Here is a 27,238-nt window from a genome sequence, read left to right on the forward strand (position 1 = left end):
TGCAGACGTATTATGTTCATCACATATATATGTACATACATACATACATAAGCTGTCATCAATTGGCTAACTGCTATATACAGGCCAATCGAACAAACTTTCCAAATTTTTATCCGTACTGGCAGCACTGAAATCGAATTGCCTATACTTGGTCGCACTGAACTCTTTGACAGTACGCTAACAAAACAATTTAATTTTCAAAGATGAAAATCAATCATCATTTTATGTTAAAAACGAAAGTGGAAAACAATAAGTATTATAATTTAGTAAGAAAGTTCTTTTAAACATACATTTGTGTAAAACAAAATTTGGTAGCACTCAGCAAGCAACGATAGAATTTTAATGAGATATTCGCATACTCTCCTGCACGAATTCAACTAGATAAATTTAGTGTTGCTTTCACATGTAAAATTTTTGACAGGCGAGCAGGGGCCAAAGATAGCGAGCAGAGAAGTGACCAATCGATGGCAGCTATAGTATGGTAAATAAAGCATATTCTCGACCATCAGTATTTCCGTCCTGCTTACCTTTCGTCTGCTGATTAGACGAGCGGTAAAGCTCCTTATCTCTCATATAAAACATGCTACTTGCGCGTGCGCCAGCTATGACTCAACCTATTTTATGTTGTAATTATCTACGCATTATCTACAGATCACAACGATTAGTAGTGGGAGAAATGTTATGTATGTATATATGTATATCAACATATATTAAAACCCTGCAGGAAAAATTGCAAACGGTGAAATGTTATTTTTACTCGTCATCTTTATAAAAATAGGTTTTTTGACATAATGGGTCTGTGACGCTGAAAATCTTTAGTTACTTAAGTTATCAGTTTCTTTAGAAATTTATACATATTTCTATTGACCGTAACATCGTGAAGAAGTAAGAACAACAACGAATATCATAATATATAGTATATTAGGGCTGGGGTGATTCAGGATATACAAGACTATACATTTACTTAATTTTGTCAAAATATCTCATGAATTAACCAATACATATGGTATAAAGAGCACCGGAAGTTTGAAAATCGTAATATTAAGTATATGGGAACTAGGAGAAGTATAGACCCGATTTTACCCATTTTAGGCAGAAAAACTGTTCCTTCTGAATTAATATAAAATATTTTTTTCTACGAAATATTTCTTGAAAATATTGCCTGATTCAGAAAAAAAAAATTTTACCTGAGCGATGTAGTATTAATGCAAAGTTTTATTCCGATATCTTGATTTATATGTTGTTTAGTGAACGAATCAGATGATATTTCGAATGATGTTATATGACGAATAGGCGTGCTCATAAACCGATTCAATCCATTTTCTATCAGTAAAATAATTGAAATCTTTACCAAATGTTATTGAAATTGGTCGAGTAGTTCCTTAGATATGTACATATGGTTTTTGATCCACGTAAGTTTTGTTAGAGAGCAACGCACTTTAAGTAGTTCTCAACAGAACCTTTGTATTTGTATAAGAGGTGGGGAATCCGTTGTCTCCCATTTTCATGGCGTATAATATATATATTATATAAATAAAAAAATATTAATGGCGGGCCACGCACATATTTCCAATATCTATCATCGATCATATCATATATATCATCGAAAAATACCCCTCCGTAGGTGATCCATAATACGAGATTTTACTTTTATAGCTTTATTCATGACTTAATAGCTTTTCGACTAATGGCATTGGGTAGGCATGGCAATAGTCCGATTTCTCCCCATCTACAATGTGAACTTCGTCAAGATGGCAAGGAACTAATTAATGTTTACTCAAGTTGTTGCTAACTAACTACTAACTAACAACTCTACTCGTCGTCCTCTATATCAAACTCGTTAAGTTTTAAGAGTTACAAACAACTGTTCTGAGAACAAAACTATTATACTCTGTGTACATATTAGGAAAATATAAAAATAAAATAAATACGGTTATGTATGTGATTGGCGTTGCAACCGTTTAGCCGGTTATAGCCGAATCGACGATAGTGCGCCACCTCTCTCTCTCCTTCGCAGTTCGGCGCCAGTTGGAGATCCCAAGTGTAACCAGGTCGTTCTCCACCTGGTCCCTCCAACGGAGTGGAGGCCTTCCCCTTCCTCGGCTTCCTCCGGCGGGTACTGCATCGAACACTTTCAGGGCTGGAGTGTTTTCGTCCGTTCGGACAACATGACCTAGCGAGCGTAGCCGCTGTCTTTTTATTCGCTGAACTATGTCAATGTCGTCGTATAACTTGTACAGCTCATCGTTCCATCGTCTGCGGTATTCGCCGTTGCCAATGTTCTGAGAACCATAAATCTTACGCAAAATTTTCCTCTCGAAAACTCCTAGTGTCGTCTCATCTGATGTTGACATCGTCCAAGCTTCTGCACCATAAAGCAGACGGGAATGATAAGCGACTTGTAGAGTTTGATTTTGGTTCGTCGAGAGAGGACTTTACTATTCAATTGCCTCCTCAGTCCAAAGTAGCACCTGTTGGCAAGAGTGATTCTGCGTTGGATTTCCAGGCTGACATTGTTCGTGCTGTTGATGCTGGTTCTCAGATATATGAAACTATCTACTACTTCAAAGTTATGGCTGTCAACAGTGTCGTGGGAGCCAAGACGCGAGTGCGCTGACTGTTTGTTTGATGACAGGATATATTTCGTCTTGTCCTCATTCAACTCCAGACCCATTCGCTTCGCTTCCTTATCCAGGCGGGAAAAAGCAGAACTAACGGCGCGGTTGTTGCTTCCGATGATATCAATATCATCGGCGTACGCCAGGAGCTGTACACTCTTATAGAAGATTGTACCTTCTCTATTTAGCTATGCAGCTCTTATAATTTTTTCCAGCATCAAGTTAAAGAAGTCGCACGATAGTGAGTCACCTTGTCTGAAACCTCGTGTGGTATCGAACGCTCGGAGAGGTCCTTCCCAATCATGACAGAGCTTTTGGTGTTGCTCAACGTCAATTTACACAGCCGTATTAGTTTTGCGGGGATACCAAATTCAGACATCGCGGCTTAAAGGCAGCTCCTTTTCGTGCTGTCGAAAACAGCTTTAAAATCGACAAAAAGGTGGTGTGTGTCGATCCTCTTTTCACGGGTCTTCTCCAAAATTTGGCGCATGGTGAATATCTGGTCAGTTGTCGATTTTCCAGGTCTAAAGCCACACTGATAAGGTCCAACCAGTTTGTTGACGGTGGGCTTTAGTCTTTCACACAGTACGCTCGATAGAACATTGTATGCGATATTTAGGAGGCTGATCCCACGGTAATTGGCGCAGATTGTGGGATCTCCCTTTTTATGGATTGGGCAGAGCACACTGAGATTCCAATCGTCAGGCATGCTTTCTTCCGACCATATTCTGCAAAGAAGCTGATGCATGCACCTTATCAGTTCTTCGCCGCCGTATTTGAATAGTTCTGCCGGTAATCTATCGGCCCCCGCTGCTTTGTTATTCTTCAAGCGGGTAATTGCTATTCGAATTTCTTCATGGTCGGGTATTGGAACATCTGTTCCATCCTCATCGTTTGGGGGATCGGGTTCGCCATCTCCTGGTGTTGTACTCTCACTGCCATTCAGCAGGTCGGAGAAGTGTTCCCTCCATAATCCCAGTATGCCCTGGACATCGGTTACCAGATTACCACCTTGGTCTCTACATGAGGATGCTCCGGTATTGAAACCTTCGTTAAGTCGCTTCATTTTTTCATAAAATTTTCGAGCATTCCCTCTGTCTGCCAGCTTCTCAAGCTCTTCGTACTCACGCATTTCGGCCTCTTTCTTTTTTTGTCTGCAGAGGCGTCTCGCTTCCCTCTTCATCTCTGTATCTATCCCATCCCGCACGTGTTGTGGTCGTTTGCAACGTTGCGAGGTAGGCAGTCTGTTTTCTCTCCGCTGCGAGACGGCACTCCTCATCGTACCAGCTTGTTTTTTGTCGTTGCCGAAAACCAATTGTTTCGGCTGCAGCGAGTTTACGCAGTGAGTTTGAGATGCCGTTCCACAGTTCCCTTATACCTAGATGCTGATGAGTGCTCTCAGAGAGCAGGAATGCAAGTCGAGTAGAGTATTTCGTGGCTGTCTGTTGCGATTGCAGCTTTTCGACGTCGAACCTTCCTTGTGTTTGTTGACGGGCATTTTTTGCTGCACAGAGGCGGGTGCGTATCTTCGCTGCGACCAGATAATGGTCCGAGTCTATATTTGGTCCTCGGAGCGTACGCACGTCTAAAACACATTAGACATGTCTTCCGTCTATCACAACGTGATCGATTTGGTTGCGCGTGTTTCGATCAGGAGACAGCCAAGTAGCTTGATGTATTTTCTTATGCTGGAATCTGGTACTACAGACGACCATATTTCGGGCCCCAGCGAAGTCGATCAGCCTCAGGCCGTTTGGCGATGTTTCGTCATGGAGGCTGAATTTTCCGACTGTTGTGCCAAAGACACCTTCTTTACCCACCCTGGCGTTAAAATCGCCAAGCACGACTTTTACATCGTGGCGGGGGCAGCGCTCATAGGTGCGTTCTAGGCGCTCATAGAAAGCATCTTTGGTCACATCGTCCTTCTCTTCCGTTGGGGCGTGGGCGCAAATCAACGATATGTTGAAGAACCTCGCTTTGATGCGGATTGTGGCAAGACGTTCATCCACCGGGGTGAATGCCAGGACTCTGCGACGGAGTCTCTCTCCCACCACAAATCCAACACCAAATTTGCGCTCCTTTATATGGCCGCTGTAGTACATGTCACAAGGACCCACCTTCTTCCGTCCTTGTCCCGTCCATCGCACTTCTTGGATGGCGGTGATGTCAGCCTTGAGTCGTATGAGGACATCAACCAGCTGGGCAGAGGCACCTTCCCAATTAAGGGTCCGGACATTCCAGGTGCATGCCCTTATATCATTATCCTTAAAACGTTTGCAGGGGTCGTCATCAAAAGGGGGGTGTCTCATCCGAGGCTTTCGTAGCCTCTTTTTCATTGGTACTTCGTTTTCATGTGGTGGGTCCCAAGCCCTACGCACAACCGCATAAGCGGGCTTCGCCTTCTCACTTTAGCTCTGCCTTCAAACGGATGTCTGTTAGCTACCCAGAGGATACTTGGTCTAAAACCGGAAGTCGTGAGCTGCTTGAACCATGTGGAGAAGAATCGTTTCTGGCCACTCCCAAGTGAATGACAATCAAAAACTTTCCTCACTTGCGTGAACTTCTACACATGATCCCATCCTCCAATACTACGGTTATACTTTATAATAAAAGAGTTTGGTTTTTCTAAAAAGGACGTTTGATATACCACAAAATAAATCGGAATTAATGGGAACTTTTCCTATCCTTGATTTAGTATTGAAAATATCTTTTACAGCAGAACTCAATTTTTGCATAATCATATAATTGTTCCAATTGTTCTTTCTCTAAGTACATATGTATATATTTATGTAGGCATACTTGACAATTATGCGAACTTCATCTATCCTTTAGAGAATCTAGATAAAACAAAACGTTTTATGTTATCGAACCCACATTCACAGCACTCTCGTTCATGTTTATAATAATAACTTTAAAAATATATAGAATCCCGTCTCTAGTCTAGTCTATTCTCTCATTTTGACCAGTAGACCTTCTCCGAGAGTGTGCAAGGAAAAATTCATCCTGTTGGTGGATAAGGAATTTATTCACTTTGTGGTTGCAATTGACGCTAACTTCTTGAACAAATAAAATCGTATCTCTCAAGATTCATAGTCATGCTCTACTAAAAACAGAACATTAGTTGGAGAAATTTTATCAATTCAATTCAAGAATCTTGATGAATCAATTTATACGCTTGCTGATATGGTTGTGTATAACAATGAAACAACAAATACATACATACATATGCATACGTACATTTGTGTGTCATATATATATATTCATATATATATGTACGTATACTAAAATTATGATAGACTTATAATAGATGAAAATGTTGCTCGGGCTTTACTTAATACTGTAAATGCAAACCTGAACGCGTATGCAAAATATCCAGACAAATGGCGTGAGTATTTTTCCGGTGTATCGTTGCGTTAACATCGTACAGCGTAGTGGTGGGGAGCACAAGCATTTACGAAACGATTTAACAGAGTTTCGCATGCGAAGTATACCAAACACAAACCAAATATTGTATCAGATATATGTGAAATGTTATTTAAGACCAGAAGCGCCTCGCGCAAATCACTTCATACTTGGTGTTCTTAGAGTAAAGACATCCGGAATCGGAAGAAAATCAATTCAACAATATTTATAACATAGTTATAATGTTTGAGTGAGGAAATAAATAATAAAGTGATCGGGAAAATTAACATTTTATTTAAATTGGAAAAAACTAAATCCAATAAATTATTAAATATACTTATTGGTAGAGTGTTAATCCAAAAATGAAAGCACATTGAACAGTCTTTTTTGGTAAAGTAATAAATAGTTTTTTCTTGTCAAAAATTGTAATAGTGTTGTTTGAAGTAAAACAAAAAACTATGGCGCTCCTAAAATATGTTTTCTTTGAACTGTGCACTCTATTGGTGTTTTGGAGCCAGATTAATGCTCACTTACTGAAGCGTGGAGCCTCCTTCATGGACGATGATGCAACTGTTCGCACCGAAATTGTCGACCGCAATAATCGTACAATTTTGGCCAGATTCAACCTAACGGTGGCTCAAATGAACAGTATTATGCAGAGCCAAAATCCAAATAATGAGGATCGCGTCGGTCAAGACGCCACACAACGCTTTCATGTTATCAAAGAGTTTCGGTAAGTGCTTTTTTAATTATAATCTTCTCGAATGAGTGAAGTGTTAAAATTAGATAATGCAGTTAGTTTTTGGTTATTATATTCAAAGAAATGTAATGAGTATTGGTGTAATTGAAATGTTTAAACTATTTTTTATACATTTCACATATACAGTATAAAAACGTAAGAATACCTTTATTGTTAAGTGGTTTCACATAAAATAACAATTATGTGTTGCATTGCTAAAAAAAACATCGAAATAATTGTTAAACTTCCATTTCGAATTTCCTCACAATGAATTTAAAAATTTATTGTAAAATTGCGTGTGTGCCAATATGTCGGTATGTGTGGGCACATGTGGTATCTCTTTTTTGTTTATAAACTAGCTCACTGATAACATGCAGTATTTTATTGTTTTCTAAAAGAAATTTTAAATATAGTTCGGTAAAGTTGGCCGTTGCGCTTTGGCTACCAGAATGCTCGGGTTCGAAAAGATTTTACCTAACTGTAGCCGCTTCTCGACACGTCCGTCTCATAATATTCCTTGTAAACTTCTTAGAGAACGTAGAAGAAGGCTGCAATGAAATTTATAACGGTACATAATTGCAATGCTAAGGCCATGGTAAGATCTATACCGCATTAAATTATTTTTGGCACCAATGTTGTCAAAATGTACAAATATTTCCATAGGGTCGTGTAGTTTAAGTACATCTAAAAGTAATCGGTACTATTCTCATTTAAAGAATTATCGCACTTATATCATCCGGAAATCAATTCGTCTTTTCATCCTAGCAACTTCGATATACGTAACTCTATATATGTATATTTCGATTAGTTGTACGGAACAAAACTACTATAATCTATGCAACAGGTATCGATTGTAAAAGTAAGTTTAAATTTCTATCACTTCGTTGTTTATCACTTTCGTTGCCAAATTAGACCAAAATTAAAAATAAAATAAACACGCAGCATAGTGAAACAAAAAATTGTCGTTGATAGATACATACATACATACACTCCATCACTGAGGGGCGACTGTTGAAACCAAGGCGTCTACTTAGGAATTTCAACTCTAATTTGCAACATATCCCTTGATATGCTGTCGTTGATGATGCTTATTAACTGTCAGTCATGATCACACGCTCCAACTGCTATATGTGTGTATTTCACCTGACAACACTTCCGACATTTTTAACTCCTACGCGTTCACTTCTAAATATAGTATTATCTTTGGCGTGCGACACACTCTCACACATCCATATGAATATTACCAGTGGGGATGTATTTTTTGTAAATACATACATATGTATGTACATTGTATCCTCAACTATGACCTTTTAAATATTTATATCTGGTTACTGCAATGTTAAGCATTCCGAAACACAATGTACCTTGAAAATTTTTGAAGCTGTGCAGATGAGCAAATTAACACAATTTATTATTAACAAATTGCAATCGCTGCATGGCGTACAGTTTTATGTGTTTTGTTTGCTATAAACAAAATCACCCGCCAATATTGAACAACTAAAGGCTACACTTGGAATACTTTAATACATACATATGTATATAGCTACTCTGCCTTTCTTGATTAATATGCTCATATTTGAAAGTAATTATTTACAATTATATACAAACGTATGTATCTGGAACAAAGACTTTGGCAAAATATATTTTTTAACTGGGAAATTTCGAAATGTTCAACCATCTGCATATTTCGATAAGGATTGTGGAATTTAGAAATTGCCCCCCAGTATTTCATTGTAAGACTATTCCAAATGATTTACTAAGAGGTACGAGGTCTACCAAAAAAGCCAGAATGCCAATGAAGGACCACACCCCCTCATGACAACTTGTATTCCATCCATGTCTTGAAAATTAACCTTACTACTTAACACACCTCGTAAGTATGAATCTATTGAAATATAAATCGCTCATTTATATGAATAATGTCATAACTCAAAAAACTGGGCAATAGTTTCAAACGCTTTGATTCATACATACTTTACAAATTATACCAACAACATCAACATCAAAAAACACATTTTTATTGGCTGGAATTTTTTAAACATATCGCTCATTTACATGAATAGTGTCAACACGATTTTTGAGTTGAGTATGCTGAAATGTGCCCAATTTCATTGTCCATATGGTATTTTTAAAAATTTCATTCTGATACGTAGACACATTTCATTTGTTATTCTGGCACAGCCACGTTTTTTTCAGAAAGAACGTCATATTTTGTGTTAGAACGATATTTTTGAAAAGGTAATTCAATTTTTCATAATGCTTTTTTCATAAATAACGACATAATTCAAAGTGGGTCACGTTTATGCCCAAGAAAAAATTTAGTACACTCTATTTAGTCCACTTGTGCTCAGCATTTTATTTAGTTTATACTAGTTTATTCAATACACGCATGGCATTTTTCTATATTTGCTAAATAAAAGACAATTGAAAACTTTATACTGCTCTTCTGAAAAATCGACTGTTTTGAGTTGTGACACTATTCATGTAAATGAGCGATATGTTAAAGAAAATTTATTCAATATGTATACATATATGATATACTGTCATAATTAAATTCAAAATTCCATTTTATTTTACTATGAATGGTTTTGATAGACTTTAATTAGCTTGATATATCAAATACGCGCAAAACGTGCGCAAGTTTATGCCACTTGTATTATTTCAAGATTCTTGCTGATTAAATTTATTTATAGCAAAACGTACGCTCTTTCATTTACAACCACTTAGTGCGTAAATCAGCAAATACACAAGCATTTGACATACAACACAGCGATTACCAACATTAGGATCATAATCTGTATAGATAAGCTTACAATCGAAATTCCAAAAGAAATTTCATTTTTAATTTTTATACTCTCGCAACATGTTGCACAGAGTATTATAGTTTCGTTCACATAACGGTTGTTTGTATCACCGAGAAATAAAAGAGATAGATATGGGGTTATATATATATATAAATGATCAGGATGACGAGTGAAGTTGAAATCCGGATGTCTGTCCGCGCAAGCGATACAATTGTGATAATTGTGTGTGTCTGTTCCAAAAATTTTTAAAATCGGATCAGAACTTCCCCTAGCTCCCATATACATGTACCTAATTATGTGCGGGCTTTATTCCGCACATATCGGTTAATATGTGAGATATCTTAGCAAAATTAAGTGATCATATAGTCTTGGATATAGTGTAGCTTGGTGGGGTAAATGAGTAAAATCGGTTTAGGAATTACATCAGCCCTCATATACCATATATGATGATTTTCGTTATTCTATTGGACTTTATGCCGCATATATGGGTCAAATTGTGTGTTATCTTAATAAAATTACATCAATAAATTGCGAGAGTATAAAAAGTAAAAAAGGTCGCATCCGAACTTAGCCTTTCCTTACTTGTTATATTTGTGTTTTCACATTATGAGTACAAGTACGTGTGTACGTGATGATTGGTGTCAAATTTGTTATTGATATAAAAATAAGTAAAAATTGGACTAAAATACTTTTGTTTTAGTTTCACAAATTACAAACATTATTTGTTGCCTTGCCATACAAGGAAAAATAACACATTTGTCATTATTCGATATGAATGATCTGAATGTTAAGAACCCATTAAACTTGAAGTTTCAAGGGCTAATTTATCTGAAGAAAATTAAAGAAAAAAATTCGTGCAGAAACTGTTAAACGATAAAAGCTGGTCAGGAAGATCTTTGTTAAATTTACCGACCTAAATTGTTCCACGAATAAATAAACAAAGTGGTGAGGTAGATTTTATAAAGTTGAAAGGCTCATGTGATTATCCAAAAATATTAAATCATTTCAGGCAACCTCAGATTGAATGTAAAACTTTAAACGCGTTTATCTCAAAATTAAATTTTTCAAGTCGGTGGACACGATTTCTAAAAAGGTTTGAAGAAATTTTGTTCAAATTTTGCACAGATCTGTGAAATAACATTATGAAGTTAATGAGCGATGGATTTTTTTATTCTTATTACAACTATTTTTTTTCGATCCAATATACTTATGACGAAAACTTGACCAAAAAAGTGCGTTTTTCGTTAAAATTCTGTCAAAATTAAAATTTTAATATTTTCTTTTTTCCTTCGTTCTATACATGTATGTATGTACTCTCGAAATATTTTTGATTGATTGATTTGGTTTATTGATTTTAATGAGTTATGCTGTCCACAGCATACGGCATTGGTACATACGTAATGATAGTAAAGGTACCAACGGCTGATTTTCGGAATATATAAATTAAATATTTCTCAAATTACAGTTTAAATTCATATGTACCTTTGATATGCTTAATTGTTTAAATAAAAGATATGATTGTATATGGGTGATTCTATGATAAGAGGTTTCAATTGCATAGAGAAAACGGCCAAAGAAAAACTTTGGATTTTTTTCATGAAAATGATTTTTGTCCCTTTTATTTATCTTCTTAAGAAGGGGTGACTTGCCCTATACATATTTTATTATTTTCGATGACCAGGGTAAATACATCGGCCAGGGGAGAGACGTAATATTTATGGTAGATAAGTATTTTACCAAAAGCAAAAAATTTATTTAAAATAGTGTTACACAATTAAAGGTACTCTCTTTCCTAGATAAATAAACCCTAAATTTAAAATAACAAATCAAAAAATTCACTCTTTTTTATAAATAAACAAAACAAAATTAAATATAAAATCTTAAAAAACATTTCTGACTTTTTAAAGACGTAATATATCCTCTGCCCTTTCAAAAGAAGATTTGGCATGGGGAGAGTCTGGCCAACCTGATCTTATTTATAAATACATATGTACATATATGTATATATATTGGCGTATGCATCGCTTATGCGATTATAGGCGAATGTATTTGAGCGCGCTAGTCATCTCTCCTGTTTGGCGCGAATTGGAAATACCAACAGAAACCAGGTCACTTTTAACCTAGTTTTTCCTACGGAATGGAGAGTTTACTACGCCTCTGTTTCCACCAGCGGGTACTGCATAGAAAACTTTGCAAGCTGAAGCGCTTTCTTCATTCGAACAACACGTAGCCTCTGTATTTTTATTCGCTGAACTACATATGTCAGTGTCGTCGTATAGCTCATCTTTCCATTCCAAAGGACCATAAATTTTCCACAAAACCTTTTTCTCGAAAACTCCTATTGCCGTCTCATCGGATGTTGACATCGTTCATGCTTCTGCACCATAAAGCAGAACGGGAATGATTGGTTTTGGTTCATCGAGAGAGGACTTTAACAATGTCCACTTAGTCCAAACTAGCATCTGTTGGTAAGAGCGATTCTGCGTTGGATTGCGAGGCTAATATTTTTGGTTTTGTTGATGCTGGTGATGCCTGGAGGTGGGGAAGGGGTCATGAAAGTATCAAGACTCAAGCAGCTCACGACTTCCGGTCCGGGTGTCATGATGAATAGTATCCCCTGTTCTCTAACTTTCTCCAAAATAACTGCCAATACGGCAGGGGAAAGACGTTTTCATGAAAAATTTAATTTTTTTGAATTGAATGAATTATTTTTTTAATTAATTATTTATTTCACTTTAATTATCACATTATTAGTAACTTAGGACAATAAAGGCAAATAAATTAAATTAAGAGTATACGTTAAATTTGGAGGGTAGATACATAAAAAAATCGGGACAAAAGTTAATTTTAAAAATTATATGAAATAAACAAAATATTTTTTATTTAAGAATACTTAATTTCAATTATTTTATTTCCGATTGAACTTAGTTTGGGTTTAGCACCTCATTCAAAAAATATATTTATTGTCCGAAAGTTAAATAAAAAGTAGCAACGGGACAAGCCAGGGGAGAGACTTTTTTAGACTTTGTAAGGAATTCCAGAAAAAAATGTTTTAATTAGGCAATAAATTGTAATATTATTTAATACACTACATTAATATGATGTGATTCATTTAGAACAAGTAAGGAAGGGCTAAGTTCGGGTGTAACCGAACATTTTATACTCTCGCAATTTATTTATTTAACCTTATTTATATGATATAATACACAATTTGAACCACATATTCATCATATATATTGTATAAAGTCCATTGAAAGTTGGAAACCCTAATATTAGGTTAGAAGCACCGAGGTCCTCATGTTCGATACATGGGGCCTTGAAAACCTATGGTCCGATTTCGGCGATTTTTAGAATGGGGCTTCCACACTATAAATGTAGTATTTGTGCAAAGTTCTGCATCGATATCTTCACTAGTGCTACCTTTATATATTGTAAAGTTAACGATTCAGATCGTCTTCAAAGTTCTGGTATATAGGAAGTAGGCGTGGTTGTGAAGCGATTTGGCCTATTTTCACAACATATCATTGGGATGTAAGAAAACTATTAGAAACCAAGTTTCATTGAAATCGGTCGAGTAGTTCCTGAGATATGGTTTTTGACCCATAAGTGGGCGATGCCACGCCCATTTTCCATTTTGTATAAAAATCGGAGTGTACCTTCTATCTGCCATTTCTTATGTGAAATTTAGTGTTTCTGGCGTTTTTCGTTACTGAGTTAACTCACTTTTAGTAAATTTCAACCTAACCTTTGTAAGGGAGGTGGGCGTGGTTATTATCCGATTTCAACTATTTTCATGGTGTGTGGTGGGGTACGTAAGATAACTGACTGCAGAAAGTTTGGTTTATATAGCTTTATTGGTTTGCAAGTTATATACAAATAACCGCCCACTTTCCCAAAAAAATTACATCCAAATATGCCCCTTCCTAGTGCGATCCTCTATTCCAAATTTTACTTTAATAATTTTATTTATGGCTTAGTTATGGCACTTTATGTGTTTTCGGTTTTCGCCATTTTGTGGGCGTGGCAGTGGTCCGATTTTGCCCATTTTCGAAAGCAACCCTCTCACGGTCCCAAGGAACGTGTGTTCCAAGTTTCATCAAGATGTCTCAATTTTGACTCTAGTTATCCGTTGCACGGACGGACGGACGGACGGCCAGACAGACATTCGGATTTTGACTCGTCTCGTCACCCTGATCATTTTGATATATATAACCCTATATCTAACTCGTTTAGCTTTATGACTTACAAACAACCGTTATGTGAACAAAACTATAATACTCTCTTTAGCAACTTTTGTTGCGAGAGTATAAAAATAGCAACATAAGGGACAAAAACAATACTTTAAGCTAATTGCTGCACAAGTTACCTCTTATCGTAGAATCACCGGTATATTAAAAAAAAATTAAAATACCCTAGTTTTTAGCCTCTGAAACCCAACTAACCCCAAGAACCACCTAATAATCAAGATTGATAGAATAGATTTTGAAGAAACGAACTGACACCTTTATTTCGTGTACAGAACTAATGTATTTTTATACTCTCGCAACAAAGTTGCTAAAGAGAGTATTATAGTTTTGTTCACATAACGGTTGTTTGTATCACCAAGAAATAAAAGAGTTAGATATGGTGTTATATATATATATATAAATGATCAGGATGACGAGTGAAGTTGAAATCCGAATGTCTGTCCTTCAGTCTGTCCGTGTAAGCGATATCTTGAGTAAAAATTGAGATATCTTAATGAAACTTGGACCACATATTACTTGGCACCCTGAGGAGATTGGTATTGAAATGTGCGAAATCGGACCATTGCCACGCCCACAAAATGGCGAAAACCGAAAACCTATACAGTGTCATAACGAAGCCATAAATAAAGTTATGAAAATAAAATTTGGAACATAGGATCGCATTAGGGAGGGGCACATTTGGATCCAATTTTTTTAAGTGGGCGTGACCCCGCCCCCAATTAGGTTTTTTGTATATATCTTGCAAACCAATACAACTATATAAACAAAATTTCTGCAGTCGTTTCTTTTAGCCATTTCCTTATACAGTCCAGAAATGAAAGAAATCGTATAATAACCACGTCTACCTCCCATACAAAGGTTTTGTTGAAAATGACTAAAAGTGCGTTAACTCACTAACGAAAAACGTCAAAAACACCAAATTTTACAAAATAAATGGCAGATAGAAGCAGATAGAACTCAGATTTTTTTACAAAATGGGAAATGGATCAAATACCATACCTCAGGAACTACTCGACCGATTTCAATGAAATTCGGTATATAACACTTTCTTGACACCCTGATGACACAGGTGGAAATCGGTTCACAACCACGCCTACTTCCCAATAACTCAATTTTGAATTCCACCAGATTCGTTCACTTTATAATATTACATTAGGAACCAATGAAGATATCCGCATAAAACTTTACACAAATACTGTATTTGAGCTGTGACATCACTTGCGGAAAATTGTCAAAATCGGACCATGACTTTTCAAGGCCCCTGATATCGAACATGAAGAACTCAGTGCCTAGGAGTAATTTTTCATAGTAAATCGGTTCAGGAATTACCTCAGTCCCCATATACTATTTATGATGATTTTCGTTATTCTATTGAACTTTATGCCGAATATATGGGTCCAATTGTGTTATCTTTATAAAATTACATCAATAAATTGCGAGAGTCGGTTGCACCCGAACTTAGCCTTTCCTTACTTGTTTTCTTTATTCTTTATTAACAAAGAAGCATATGAGAAACATAGATAATAATATCATAACGGTAATATTTCGAACCTGCGGTAAATATATTATTACCAATTTTCTACAGATTTGAGTAAATAGCGGTCAGCCTGCCATCAGCTGATGTTCATCAAAAGCAAAAAGCCCACGAATGCCGGCTTAGGTTCGGCGGTAATCGCGGAGACGGTCAGACAAGACAAGTGGCCAAAAATACCAGGCGCATTATCTTCATGTGAAGTGTATGGTCGAAGCCATGCAACTAAACTGCTACAGCCAAATGTTGTTGTTATAATATTATTATGGCTATTGTACGCAAAATCGACGAGTCTGTTGCTGCTTCTTACTCTGTATAACGTCTGGTGTCGGGTGGAATTTACTCATTTTACGTCTGGCCGTCACTTTATCTGAATATGAAGTATTTCTATAGCTACGTCAGCATTGCATTCGCTGCCGACGGTTACGTCCCAGTCAGTGCTTTTGTCGGTACCAAAGTTTGTCGGAGCCGACATTGCAGTTGCATTTCAATACTTTGCAGTGGCTTCAAGTGTCAGTTAAACCTTTTCACCGTGAGCTATTGCTATTATATCTTACCACTTCGCAATCACATACATATACTTAATTGTACATAATCGCACTGATAATATTTAATATTAACGATCCAGAAATGAAATTACATTCACAATTCTAAAAACACATATACAATTAGATTAGATTAAGATTTGAGGAACGCAGGTCACTGACCTAAGGTCTATTATGCCTTTTTCTATTAGCACAATATACCAACTTACCCCTTCGCGTTAAGAAAGCTTAATAGTGTTCCGGGGCTGATGGACGCGATACTGTCTCTTTGGGGATACAGAACTCCCATTACCTGACTCCTTTTCGTCGCGATCGCCGGACAGTCAAGGAGTAAATGCTCATATGTCTCGGAACGAGATCACAGATTCGACACTGATCCTGATTTTAAAATCTTTATCCTAATAAGATTTAGTTTTCATTTCCTTAATATACCAAAATATACCACTGTAATTGAAGTAATCAATAAACTGTCAGATAGCTGGACTGTCTGGGATCTGTCTAGGCCATATTTGAATGGCTGCCGTTAATGAACTTTTTGTAGGTCGATACTGTCTGTAGTTTTGTTGCATGAATCACAATAACACAATTACTCCCTCGCCTACTTGCATAAATATATACCACCACAATTAAAATTGCATTATTTTATTATTTATTAAGGTGCATATTCAGAGACAACAGCATATACCACTAAATAAGATATTTTCTAAATTTCCCAAATTAAACACTCCTAAATTCGATTATATTCTATTCGACGTTATATCAAATCGACGTTGTGCGGGGATTCTCTTTTAAGCTTAAGGTGCTTACAAGTAGACTTACTTGGTAAACAGTTTAAAAATAGAATAACTCATTTATCATGGCTGATGAGTATGCAACCGCAGTCATATGTGACAGTAAATTAAAATTGGATAAACTTATTTGTATGAACATACATACATAAATAGACTGCTAAAAAGTAGTGAAATACCTGTTTGTTCTCGCATAATTGGCGCTTTTAGGAAATAGGTAGGTATTTATGTCATGAGTCCATCATCAAAGGGAAGAGTTGTAAGAGGTGAAGGGATTCCGTAGCAGTAACTCAAGGCAACGGATGAAGCTGTTGTTCCTTTGTTATTGCTTTTGTAGTTGGTGGTGGTTATATTGATGCAGGCGTTACAGCAGCTGTTGCTGTTACCACCGCTTATGATAATGAAGAGCAACTGGCGAGACAGTGTCTAGCCATGTCGTTTATTTGTTGTGACTGCTCGCCAACAACACGAGCAAATTGTACGCAAGCGCTTAGTGGGCCAGAAGCCGCAAACGAGAAGACGGCGCAGAAAGCATAGCCGCACAGACAGACACCCAGACGGCCAGACAGCCGGGCATGCTGCAATACTAATCGACAATACAAGCCCACAAACTGGCACGCTGGAAAGCGAAATGAAGGACCATACCTACTTATATTTATGCTTGCATTTTAATACATACATACATATATGTATATATAGCGTTAAATAAAGGGCCGCATGAGTATATGTGTGTATAAGTATGTGTGAGTGAGTATGCCCGGCACTACACAATATAAGGGCTATGCACACCGATACACACCATACATATATGTATGTACACGTGACAAATAGTTGAGCGTGCAAAATAAAAAAGCAAGCAATTGAGCTGCACTCTTGAAAAATCAACAAGCGACTAGCCATCTAGTCAACAAGTTAACTTGTTCGGACAGACGTAAATGAATGAGCGAGCGCGCAGCCATCGCATCAAATAATACAAAAGAATAAAAGGGGATGTTTGCACTTAATAAGATCGTCACTTTGATTATTCTCATTGCTCAGCCGAATTATTGCAAAACTTTACATATTACATATACGAAATACGTATAACAATATACGTGTTTACTTACTAATATAATATATATAATATACGTACTATATTTTTATACTCTCGCAAAAAAGTTGCTAACAGAGTATTATAGTTTTGTTCACATAATGATTGTTTGTAAGTCATAAAACTAAACGAGTTAGATATAGGGTTATATATATCAAAATGATCAGGGTGACGAGACGAGTCAAAATCCGAATGTCTGTCCGTCCGTCCGTCCGTCCGTTCAACGGATAACTTGAGTATAAATTGAGATATCTTGACGAAACTTGGTACACATGTTCCTTGGGACCGTGGGAGAGCAGCGAACGAAAATGGGCAAAATCGGACCAATACCACGCCCACGAAATGGCGAGAACCGAAAACATATAAAGTGTCATAACTAAGCCATAAATAAAGCTATTAAAGTAAAATTTGGTACAAAGGATCGTCCTAGTCAGGGCCATATTTGGATGTAATTATTTTGGGAAAGTGGACGTGATCCCGCCCCCAAATAGGGTTTTTGTATATATCTCGCAAATCAATAAAGCTATATAAACCAAACTTTTTGCAGTCCGTTCCTTTACGTTCCCTTACCACACACCATGTAAATAGTTGAAATCGGATAATAACCACACCCAAGTCCCATACAAAAATTAGGTTGAAAATTTCTAAAAGTGCGTTAACTCACTAACGAAAAACATCAGAAACACTAAATTTTGCAAAAGAAATAGCAGAAAGAAGCTGTACTCAGATTTTTTTACAAAATGGAAAATGGGCGTGGCATCGCCCACTTATGGGTCAAAAACTCACTTCCATCACTTTATAATATATACATAAGGAACCAATGAAGATAGCGAAATAAAACTTTGCACAAATAGTGTATATGATCTATATCATCACTTGACATCACTTTTGAAAAAAATGTCGAAATCGGACTATATCTTTTCAATGCCACGGATATCGAATATGAAGACCTCAGTGCCTTATGGTAATTTTTCACCGAAAATATCGGTAAATCTCTCAGATATCTCAATTAAATCCAGAGGAAATATTTTTCTTCTAATATTGTGTCTCTGTATCAGAAATGGTTAAAATCGGGTAATAACTTCCCCTAGCTCTCATATAGCTAATTATATGATATTCAAAAACACGATGGGCTTAATAGCTTATAAATCGGTTAATATGTGAAATATGTTAGCCAAATTAAGTGAGCATATAATCTTAGATATAATGTATGTTGGTGATGAAAATTAGTGAAATCGGTTCAGGAATTACCTCAGCCTATATACTATATATGATGATTTTCGTTTTTCTATTGGACTTCCATAATTCGAATTTTTGAATTGACAATGGCGTTTAGAAATAAAATTTCATACAAATTTGCTTCCATAACTCAAACTTTTCGACCAGAGCATAATACAAAATTTAAAATTTTATTATCAAGGAACAATTTTAAAGAGGTCCCTATATTCGTATGAAGGCGAACAAAAAATATGATATATGGATAATAGGGCCTTAATAAACAAATTATAGTTCGATTTATTTTAGGGTGCCTGCAGAGTGGACGCTCAAAGCTGAGCCGAGCGCAAATCTGATTTCGATCAGCGATGATAAATTTTAGGCACCGCAGAGTGGATGCGAGAGTTTAGCGTTGAATCTAACGACTAATTTGTTATTATAGAAGTACATGCGTACTTTTGTTTTTTTAATATTTACAGATTTAATACGAATATCATAATTTTAATGAATAGGCGTCAATCAGGTTGGATCCAAAGTTAAAAGAAAATTGGAGCATTTTAATAAATATTATATAATTACAAATTAAATATATTCAAACATTATATTTTAAGTTAATTAATTTTTATTTTTAATTAAAATTAAAAATATAATTATATTACTGTACATAAATAGCATATAATCACTTCAATCTAGTGAATAAATACGTTTTAGCGCATTTCGGCGCCGAAAAACACTTCAAAGCTGTTTTTCTCACGCTGATCTGCTTTACGCACGACATCGGTCAGCTTCCACTCTGTGCTGTCTGTGCAATTTCGTATGAAAATGTATGCGAATAGCTTCGAAACTTTTTTCTCGCATTCATCAGCGTTGCGCTCGACTCGGCTTTGAGCGTCCACTCTTTTCGCTTCTGCTTCAATTTGCCACCTCCATTGGCCTTCCTTGTCTGCTACTCCCTTACCAATTCCACACTAATTCCATCTCCATTGACAGCGACGGATTTCAATGTGAAAAGTTGTTTGTTTAGTTCAAGACCATAGATCATCGTTTCTTATGATATTGGGTTAGAATATGCGCATATTCTTGCGAAGACAGCGCTTAAAGAAGGATTGCAATGTCTGTAGGGCGTATGATGATAAATTGCATGTTTCACATCATATAAAACTACAGATTTTACATTAGCGTTGAATATTTCAGCATTGTGCGTCTCGCGTTGATCTCCATACCTTGTCTAGCGCAGCGCGTTCCTTAGCTAAGCGACGATGTCAACTGCTGACCCGCCGATTTTTGAGATAATCCAACCGAGACAGGAGAATTCATTCACTTCTTCCAACGGTGTGTTAGAGATGTGAAGAGCTTGCGTTTTGGTGGTATTGATACTGATTAACAATGTTTTTGCAATATTAACCCGGTTTGTACTGCAGCGTCGTTTACCGCTTAGAGTTTTTCTGATATATGTGATCGTTTATGTGACAGAAGACGGATGTCGTCAGCATAGTCCAGGTCTTCTAAGCGGCCATTCAAACCCCAGGACCTCTGTTTGCCGCGCAAGCTTGTCGCATTACAAGTTCGAGTAATCTCGAATCTAGATTAAATAAGAGCGGTGATAAAACATAGCCTTTCGGTACACCGACTTGAAATTCGACGCTGACTTGCGCCACTTCATCGACTCCTCAACAATCACTCTCAAGGTAATCAACGCATGAACAACGAGGGCGGGAGCCAACTTGTTCTCCTCGTAACCTCTGCAAAAGCGATTTGGATAGTCGTTTGTGAATTACATGCGCTAAAATTTTATTTACCATGCTAAGCATACCTCCCCAGTTTTTGCACTCAGAAGGGTTACCCTTCTTCGGGATAAGAGTAATAACTCCTTCTTTAAGCTCAGATGGTATTTTTACGGAATTCCAAACGTTTCTCAGCAAGGAATACAAGATTCGAGCATTTATCTTAGCATTTTCTATAAACAACTATAATCTATTTCAAGCTAGAAAAATGTATTCTAATTTTCAGTTTCTACAGTAATTTGTCATTTAAACAATTCACAATAATAAAATGTGTAAAACAAAACTTAGTAGCATTGACAATAGCGATCATCACTTGAAACGGTAAATCGAAGACAGCTATTATAGCTTGGTATGTGAAACCAAGGCAATCACATTTTGTAAATATTAATTTTTGAATAATAATAAAACAACAACTTATACATTTTGTTTTATATCTTGCAGCATTAATGACATAAAGAATCGTTTGCAATCAGCTTTTCAAGCAAGTAATTCAGATGAGAATCAAGGTCATCCATTGCACGAAATCGCAGCATACCCCATATGCAACTCCGAGTCTACCGAGAGCTCCTGGATGCATGACAACAATGTGACAATTCGATTTTCCGACAGCCTGTTTGAGCCAAAACGTGACAATTTGAATCTGGATAGCGCCATACTTCGTTTATATAAAGTCAATCCAAACAATACTGACGATCCCAACGCATCGAACGACGATGGAGACAAAGAGGCAAAAAGCTGTGGTGATCCTTTAACGGTAAAACCGCACAATGTGAAGGCATAGGTTGACGATTCAGTTAAATGCGAAATTTGCTTATATTATTTTAATAGCTAACTCCACAAATACGTGTCACCGTTTCCATTGTACGGCAATTGCGCAGAAACAAACGAGGTACTTACATCCTACCGCTTAAAACATTTCACCAAAGTCTCACTAAGCTCTTTATTTTATTATTTTGCAGAGCGTAAGAAGCATATTTGCAATACAACAATGATGAACATTTCCAAAACCGGCTGGGTCGAAATCGACATCAAACGCGCCATTTATATTTGGGAGAGTGTCGAACGCCAGCAGCAGCAGCAATCCCGCCAGCAACCGATCCAAATTGGCTGGTTGATGATCGAAGTGCATGATGAGGAGGAGAATCCGCTGAAGCCCGGACTCTTTTTCAATCCACCCAAATGTGATCAGGCAGGTATGTGTTACGTTAGCCATGCTTCATAACACCCCCTTTGAACCAGTGAAACTGATTTCAAAATATAGTTTTTCATTACATATTTCATCAGATTTGAAGAAACTCACTATCCTCACTTCCTTAAAGACCCAAGTCATTTATATTACATACTTAAATATGTATGTACGGGCATAAATATGCACATATATGCAGAACTTCATTCCAATAAAAAATTATACTTAATATTTTTGTGAGTTCAGCGGAATGGCTCGTTTTATGCAATTACAAAGCGCTTTGACAGAAATGCATGGATCGACGCTATATATATTCTGTCATTAGTTTCAACTTTCTTAAATTCAATTATTTAACAATATAGGCCGAATTCCAGACTAATCCCCAACTTCCTCTCAAAGCCCTCCCCAATTCAATATTTCTGCAAAAGTTCCAAAAAAAATGAAATCCGACTCGGTAAGGACACGACACCTACAAATATGTGCATTGCTGCATTTGTTGTGAAAAAATGTGTTTACTTTTTTGTTTCTGGCTTTTAGTTGCTTTTTAAGCTGAATATTAGTACTCGACGTCTAATTACTAATACTTATAAATATTAAAAAAATATCGTTTCTTTTAAGTTTACGCAATTGAAGGCTGTCAATGTCAATTTTGATTTTGCATGATTTGTCGTAGCTTTGGGCTTATATTTCGGTTATTTGGTTGTTACCACCATAGGTTCAACTTTGCTTTGTAAACGGACACCACAGAACAATTATTTATTATTTTAGATTAAATAAATAAATAAAGGTGAATCTGGCGTCAGTACATGAGGCACAAATCCTAACCGCTATGGATGCTTTGCAGTTTTATAGGAAATGTTGTTTAAATTAAAAATAGTAGTAGTTGAAAGTAAAAGTTACAGCCGGTTTCACGAATCAAATTTATGTGAAAACTTATCTATTCCAATTTCACCATTTGACCTAATTTTTATTTAAATGAACTCGCTTTGCCATTTAAATATTATTTAAATATTGTCATATGTAACTATGGTTACGTTTTTCTATCAGCTGATTTCCAATATTTTTTTTCCATTTTGACAAATAAATACAATTTTTTGTTTACATAAATACGAGGGCTGCTATATATATTTCTGGCCTAATAATGAAAATAGGAATATTTATCAACGAAAATGGTTTTATTGTTTTTCAAAATATTCTCCATCAAGATATTTTGGAGAAGTGTATATTATATACACTTTTGCATGCGCTCAAACCAATTTTCGAAGCACTTTTTTTGAGCCTTTTTTTGAGCGATTGTCAAATTGTGCGGGATCCAACGAGAACCTTTTTTACGGCCAGGTGTTCATGCAATATCGAATGTATGCTGGTGGGAGAAAAGCATTGGCATGCCTCTATCTGAAGGTATGTTACATGACGGTCTTGCATTATCAGTTCACGTACGGCATCGATGTTTTCTGGCACAACGGCTGTTTTTGGACGACCTTCACGGAATTCGTCTTTGAGCGAGCGTCGGCCACGAATTCGTTGTACCAGTTTTTCACAGTGCTATAGGATGGTGCTTCACAGCTATACAAAGATTTTAGTTCATCGATGTACTCTTGTCGCGATAATCCACGTCGAAAGTTGTGAAAAATGATCACACGAAAATGTTCATGAGTTAATTCCATTTTTTGGCCGAGATGAATTTTATAATTCCCTGTAAATAAAACAATTCACGATTAAATGACAAAACGTTCTGAGTGATGTTATGCTAAAAAATGTCAAACTTTCCAATGGAAATGTCAGATTGCACCTGGCAACACTTAGTGTTGCCTAGGCCAGAAATATATATAGCAGCCCTCGTATGCTTTCATTCTTTCTAACACGTATGCCTCTTAATTTTTTGTATGTCAATTTTGAATAATGTTGAAAACCAGAAAACTTAAGTTCAAAGTTAAATAAAATTTAAAATTAAAATTAAATAGAACTTAATTTTCAATGAAAACATTTCGTGAAACCGGCTGTTAGTCAACAAATCTTAAGCACTTTAATATTTGAAGCTCGATTAGTATCTAGACGGACTCCACACATTTAGGTTTCAGATTTTAATTATTACACAGGCCAACACTCAATTTGCTTCTTACAATTTATCAACTGATTCTAGTTAATTTGGGTGCGCTGAATTCAAATCTGTAATCAGTTTGTCTCTATCAGTTTTCATGATATAGCTTTTTTCTACCCTCCACTTATGACCTCTGTCAGTTTTTTCCAAAATATTTTTTTCATCAAATTTTTTTATTTGCTGTTATAGTCATTGCCAAGAAAAAGCCCAAATTTGTAAAGTATTTAAAAAGTAAAACTTTTCCATAGGAATATAAAAAAATATAAATATAATATAATATATATATATATATATATGTATATATAATGCAATCATATGTGTATCCCGCCTTCCCTGGTACCGATTCTCCATAATTTTGATATCTTGGTGAAACCTTTCTCCTTGTTCTTCGCTTAAATTACCCAAATTTTCGGGAAATCGGTCCAAGTGACTGGATGAATAATGGATTTTAATACTCTTGTTGCAGCCAAGGTCTCTGAACTTATCCAGCATATTATCCACTAATTGAACATAATTTGGAGCTTTATTATTTCCCAAGAAATTTTTTATTACTTGCACGAATGATGCCCACGTATTTCGTTCAGTTTCGTCATTGACTTATCAAAATCGTTGTTTAGTTTACTAATGAACTGCCTTATTTGGGGACCGTCAAAAACTCCTGCTCTAATCTTATCTCTATTTAGATTAGGCATTTTGCTGCAAATATATACAAAACATTCCCCATCGCGATTCAGAGCCTTAACATGACTCATGAGTCCTAATTTGATGTGCAACGGTGGTAGGACGGTCTTTTCATGTGGAAGCTTCATTTACAATATTTTTTATCGCCAACAAACATTTTTTCTCTCGTAGGCCAATATTTTTGCCGCCAATGTTGATGCTTGAATCTGCTATCCCAGAGACACAAAAAGCAATGGTACTTAATATAACCACTCTGTTGTCCAAGAAGAAAAATTTACCATTTTAAGGTCAACACAAATGATCCATTGGTGGTCTTGGTATTTTATCTTTTCCATCACTAATGCAATGTTGTTATATTCTTCTTTCATTGTTGGGGAGTGCGCATTGGAACTGATGCATAGCTAGGTAGATACTTGGATAGCCCCATTCCCTGCATAAGACCATTTATGTTATTACAAAACACCAGATTGCCTTCTTTAGTAAAAAATGTTAAAAAAGCTGTATCCCTGGTGCGGTATTAAGTTATTTTTGTTCCACATTCTAACAAATTTTTATCATTTAACCTCGAAGCTAACACTTCAGACGCTTCTTTTGATAAGGCCAAATCTCGAATTAAGTTATTCAACTCGCATTGATTAAAACGTTGAGGAATAGTTTCTGTGTCTTCGAAAACACTGTCGCAATCACTTAGATCATCAGCGACATCATGTTCAAACTCCGAACTCGGCTCTGGAGAATCAGTTTTCATAATTCAGTTTTGGAATGGGAACATCTTCGGAAAAGGGAATTGGACGGCATGCTGACGGTAAATCGGGATACTGCCATTTATTTCGATTTTTTCCTCTTAATACCAGCTATACTCATTAAACTGAAGTAACAGTCGTCCAAATAATTTCTGGGCTCTCTCCAAACCACTGCTCAAACTTAAGCCTATTTCGTTTTCCTTGAGTCCACTGTCGCAAATTTACACAGCAAGTATTGCACACAATGTGTGGAGCCCAGCTTTTATCTTGGTCACCAAGATCAACTCCAAAGTAATCTAAATACGATTTTTAAACAAATTCCGAAATAGGTGTTATGTTTTCTTTAAAGGTGTATTCTTCACAAATTAATTATAATCAGTTGATAAATTCAAAGAAGCAAAAATTTTTTTTAGTTTTGTCGGGCTGTGTTGTCTACTGATTTCTATCGCGAGGGAGAACAAAATGCTTTAACCCCGGCTACTTTTCTAACAACCAACCAATCCATCCATATCTATTTTAGGGCTAATGTACCCAAAAAAAAAAACAACATTATTTTTAATGAACTTTGAACTCCTAATGAGATAGTAGAACGTCCCACTACTATCTCGAAATGATTGGACTTATTGTATTTATTTTGATTTGGTTGATGACATTGTTACTATTATTTAGAGCTAATGAAGTATTAAATAGTATTAAAGTACCGCTACTTTTACTTTTTATTTCGATGAGAACATACATATGTATGTATGTAGGTACATATTTAAATTATGACTAAACTCTTTGCGCATGCACTAATTCATAATATATGTACTTAAGCATCCTAAATGTGTACTTTTGCTTTCAAATCAGTCATTTATAATTTTATTTATATAATTTTCAGAATTTGCAATCCCGTGGAATTACTACGGACCGCACACGTCTATGTCTCCTTTTGCAGCGCACGAAGTGCCAAGGTAAGCAAAACTACACAAGACATTAAGTACCAAAGTCTTGTGTTTCAATCAAAGTATTTTTCCTTTCTCCATCTCTTTCTCTGTAATCTTCAAATCTGTGTTTTCAATTATAATATAGTTTGTTTTTGTTAATTAGATATCCAAGATTAGATGTCAAATTGGTAGGATATGCATCATTCGCACCAAAAAATATTAAAAAAGAAGTGCACGACATGCTACGCGGCAATTTACGACGACAATTATTTAACCATTCAAAGGCCTCTGAGGAAGATTTGCAACCGGATGAACAACATTCCACATCAGAGAAAACACCACCCGTTGATAATCTATTTCAATTGTCCGCATCTATGGATGTGGAACCTAAACACAGCGCCAAAAAACGCCAATCCGATCAGAATATTTCGGTTCAAAATTTTCACATAGCTCATCACGATCATAACCACCGCAGCCATAAGCATAACCTTCACGTGAATAATGAAAAGCAAGATTTAACCACTTCGAAACAAAAGGCTCGTCCTGAAACTTTCCAATCGCATAATGGAGGTCCACAATATAAAATCCATAATCGACACAACAGTCATCGGCGTAATCACCATCCACACAAACAGCATCAGCATCTCACATTTCCTACAAACTCGCCTGTGCATTGAACGAATAAAGGAGTCCAAAGAATCATCCAAATCCATCGCTTGAAGCGCTTTCAACATTACATAAAAAATCTACAAGCTCGTAACGCACACATACAGTAATCTTCCCTGTCCTATAGGCCGTACAACTTAATTAGAATTTAACACTTATACATATATATCCA

General features: G+C 36.2%; 1 protein-coding gene and 2 long non-coding RNA genes across 6 annotated transcripts; 2 read left to right on the plus strand and 1 right to left on the minus strand.

Annotated features, from left to right (window-relative positions):
• Window positions 1-258: 258 nt before the first annotated feature.
• Window positions 259-27,238, plus strand: LOC105219946 (protein anachronism). Of its 4 annotated transcripts, none has more exons than XM_054233739.1 (6): window positions 259-481; window positions 21,205-21,517; window positions 21,592-21,652; window positions 21,723-21,956; window positions 26,355-26,427; window positions 26,564-27,238. In XM_054233739.1, exons 1-6 carry the CDS (start codon window positions 465-467, stop codon window positions 27,075-27,077), a joined length of 1,212 nt encoding a protein of 403 aa, XP_054089714.1. In that variant the 5' UTR covers window positions 259-464; the 3' UTR covers window positions 27,078-27,238. The 4 variants fall into 4 exon arrangements, with proteins under 4 accessions (XP_054089714.1, XP_011194608.1, XP_011194607.2 ...); XM_011196306.3 differs by lacking the exon at window positions 259-481 and adding an exon at window positions 6,106-6,753 and having other exon boundaries at window positions 21,723-21,952; window positions 26,564-26,756; XM_011196305.3 differs by lacking the exon at window positions 259-481 and adding an exon at window positions 6,175-6,753.
• Window positions 6,777-11,100, plus strand: LOC128922616 (uncharacterized). Its single transcript, XR_008471802.1, has 2 exons — window positions 6,777-10,508; window positions 10,573-11,100. It is a non-coding gene; the product is annotated as an uncharacterized LOC128922616 (long non-coding RNA).
• LOC128922615 (uncharacterized) lies at window positions 19,619-20,921 on the minus strand. Its single transcript, XR_008471801.1, has 3 exons — window positions 20,779-20,921; window positions 20,203-20,721; window positions 19,619-20,140 (listed from the first exon to the last, which is right to left on the minus strand). It is a non-coding gene; the product is annotated as an uncharacterized LOC128922615 (long non-coding RNA).

This window comes from Zeugodacus cucurbitae, chromosome 6 (assembly GCF_028554725.1).
Source record: "Zeugodacus cucurbitae isolate PBARC_wt_2022May chromosome 6, idZeuCucr1.2, whole genome shotgun sequence".
Classification (NCBI taxonomy): Eukaryota; Metazoa; Arthropoda; class Insecta; order Diptera; family Tephritidae; genus Zeugodacus; species Zeugodacus cucurbitae.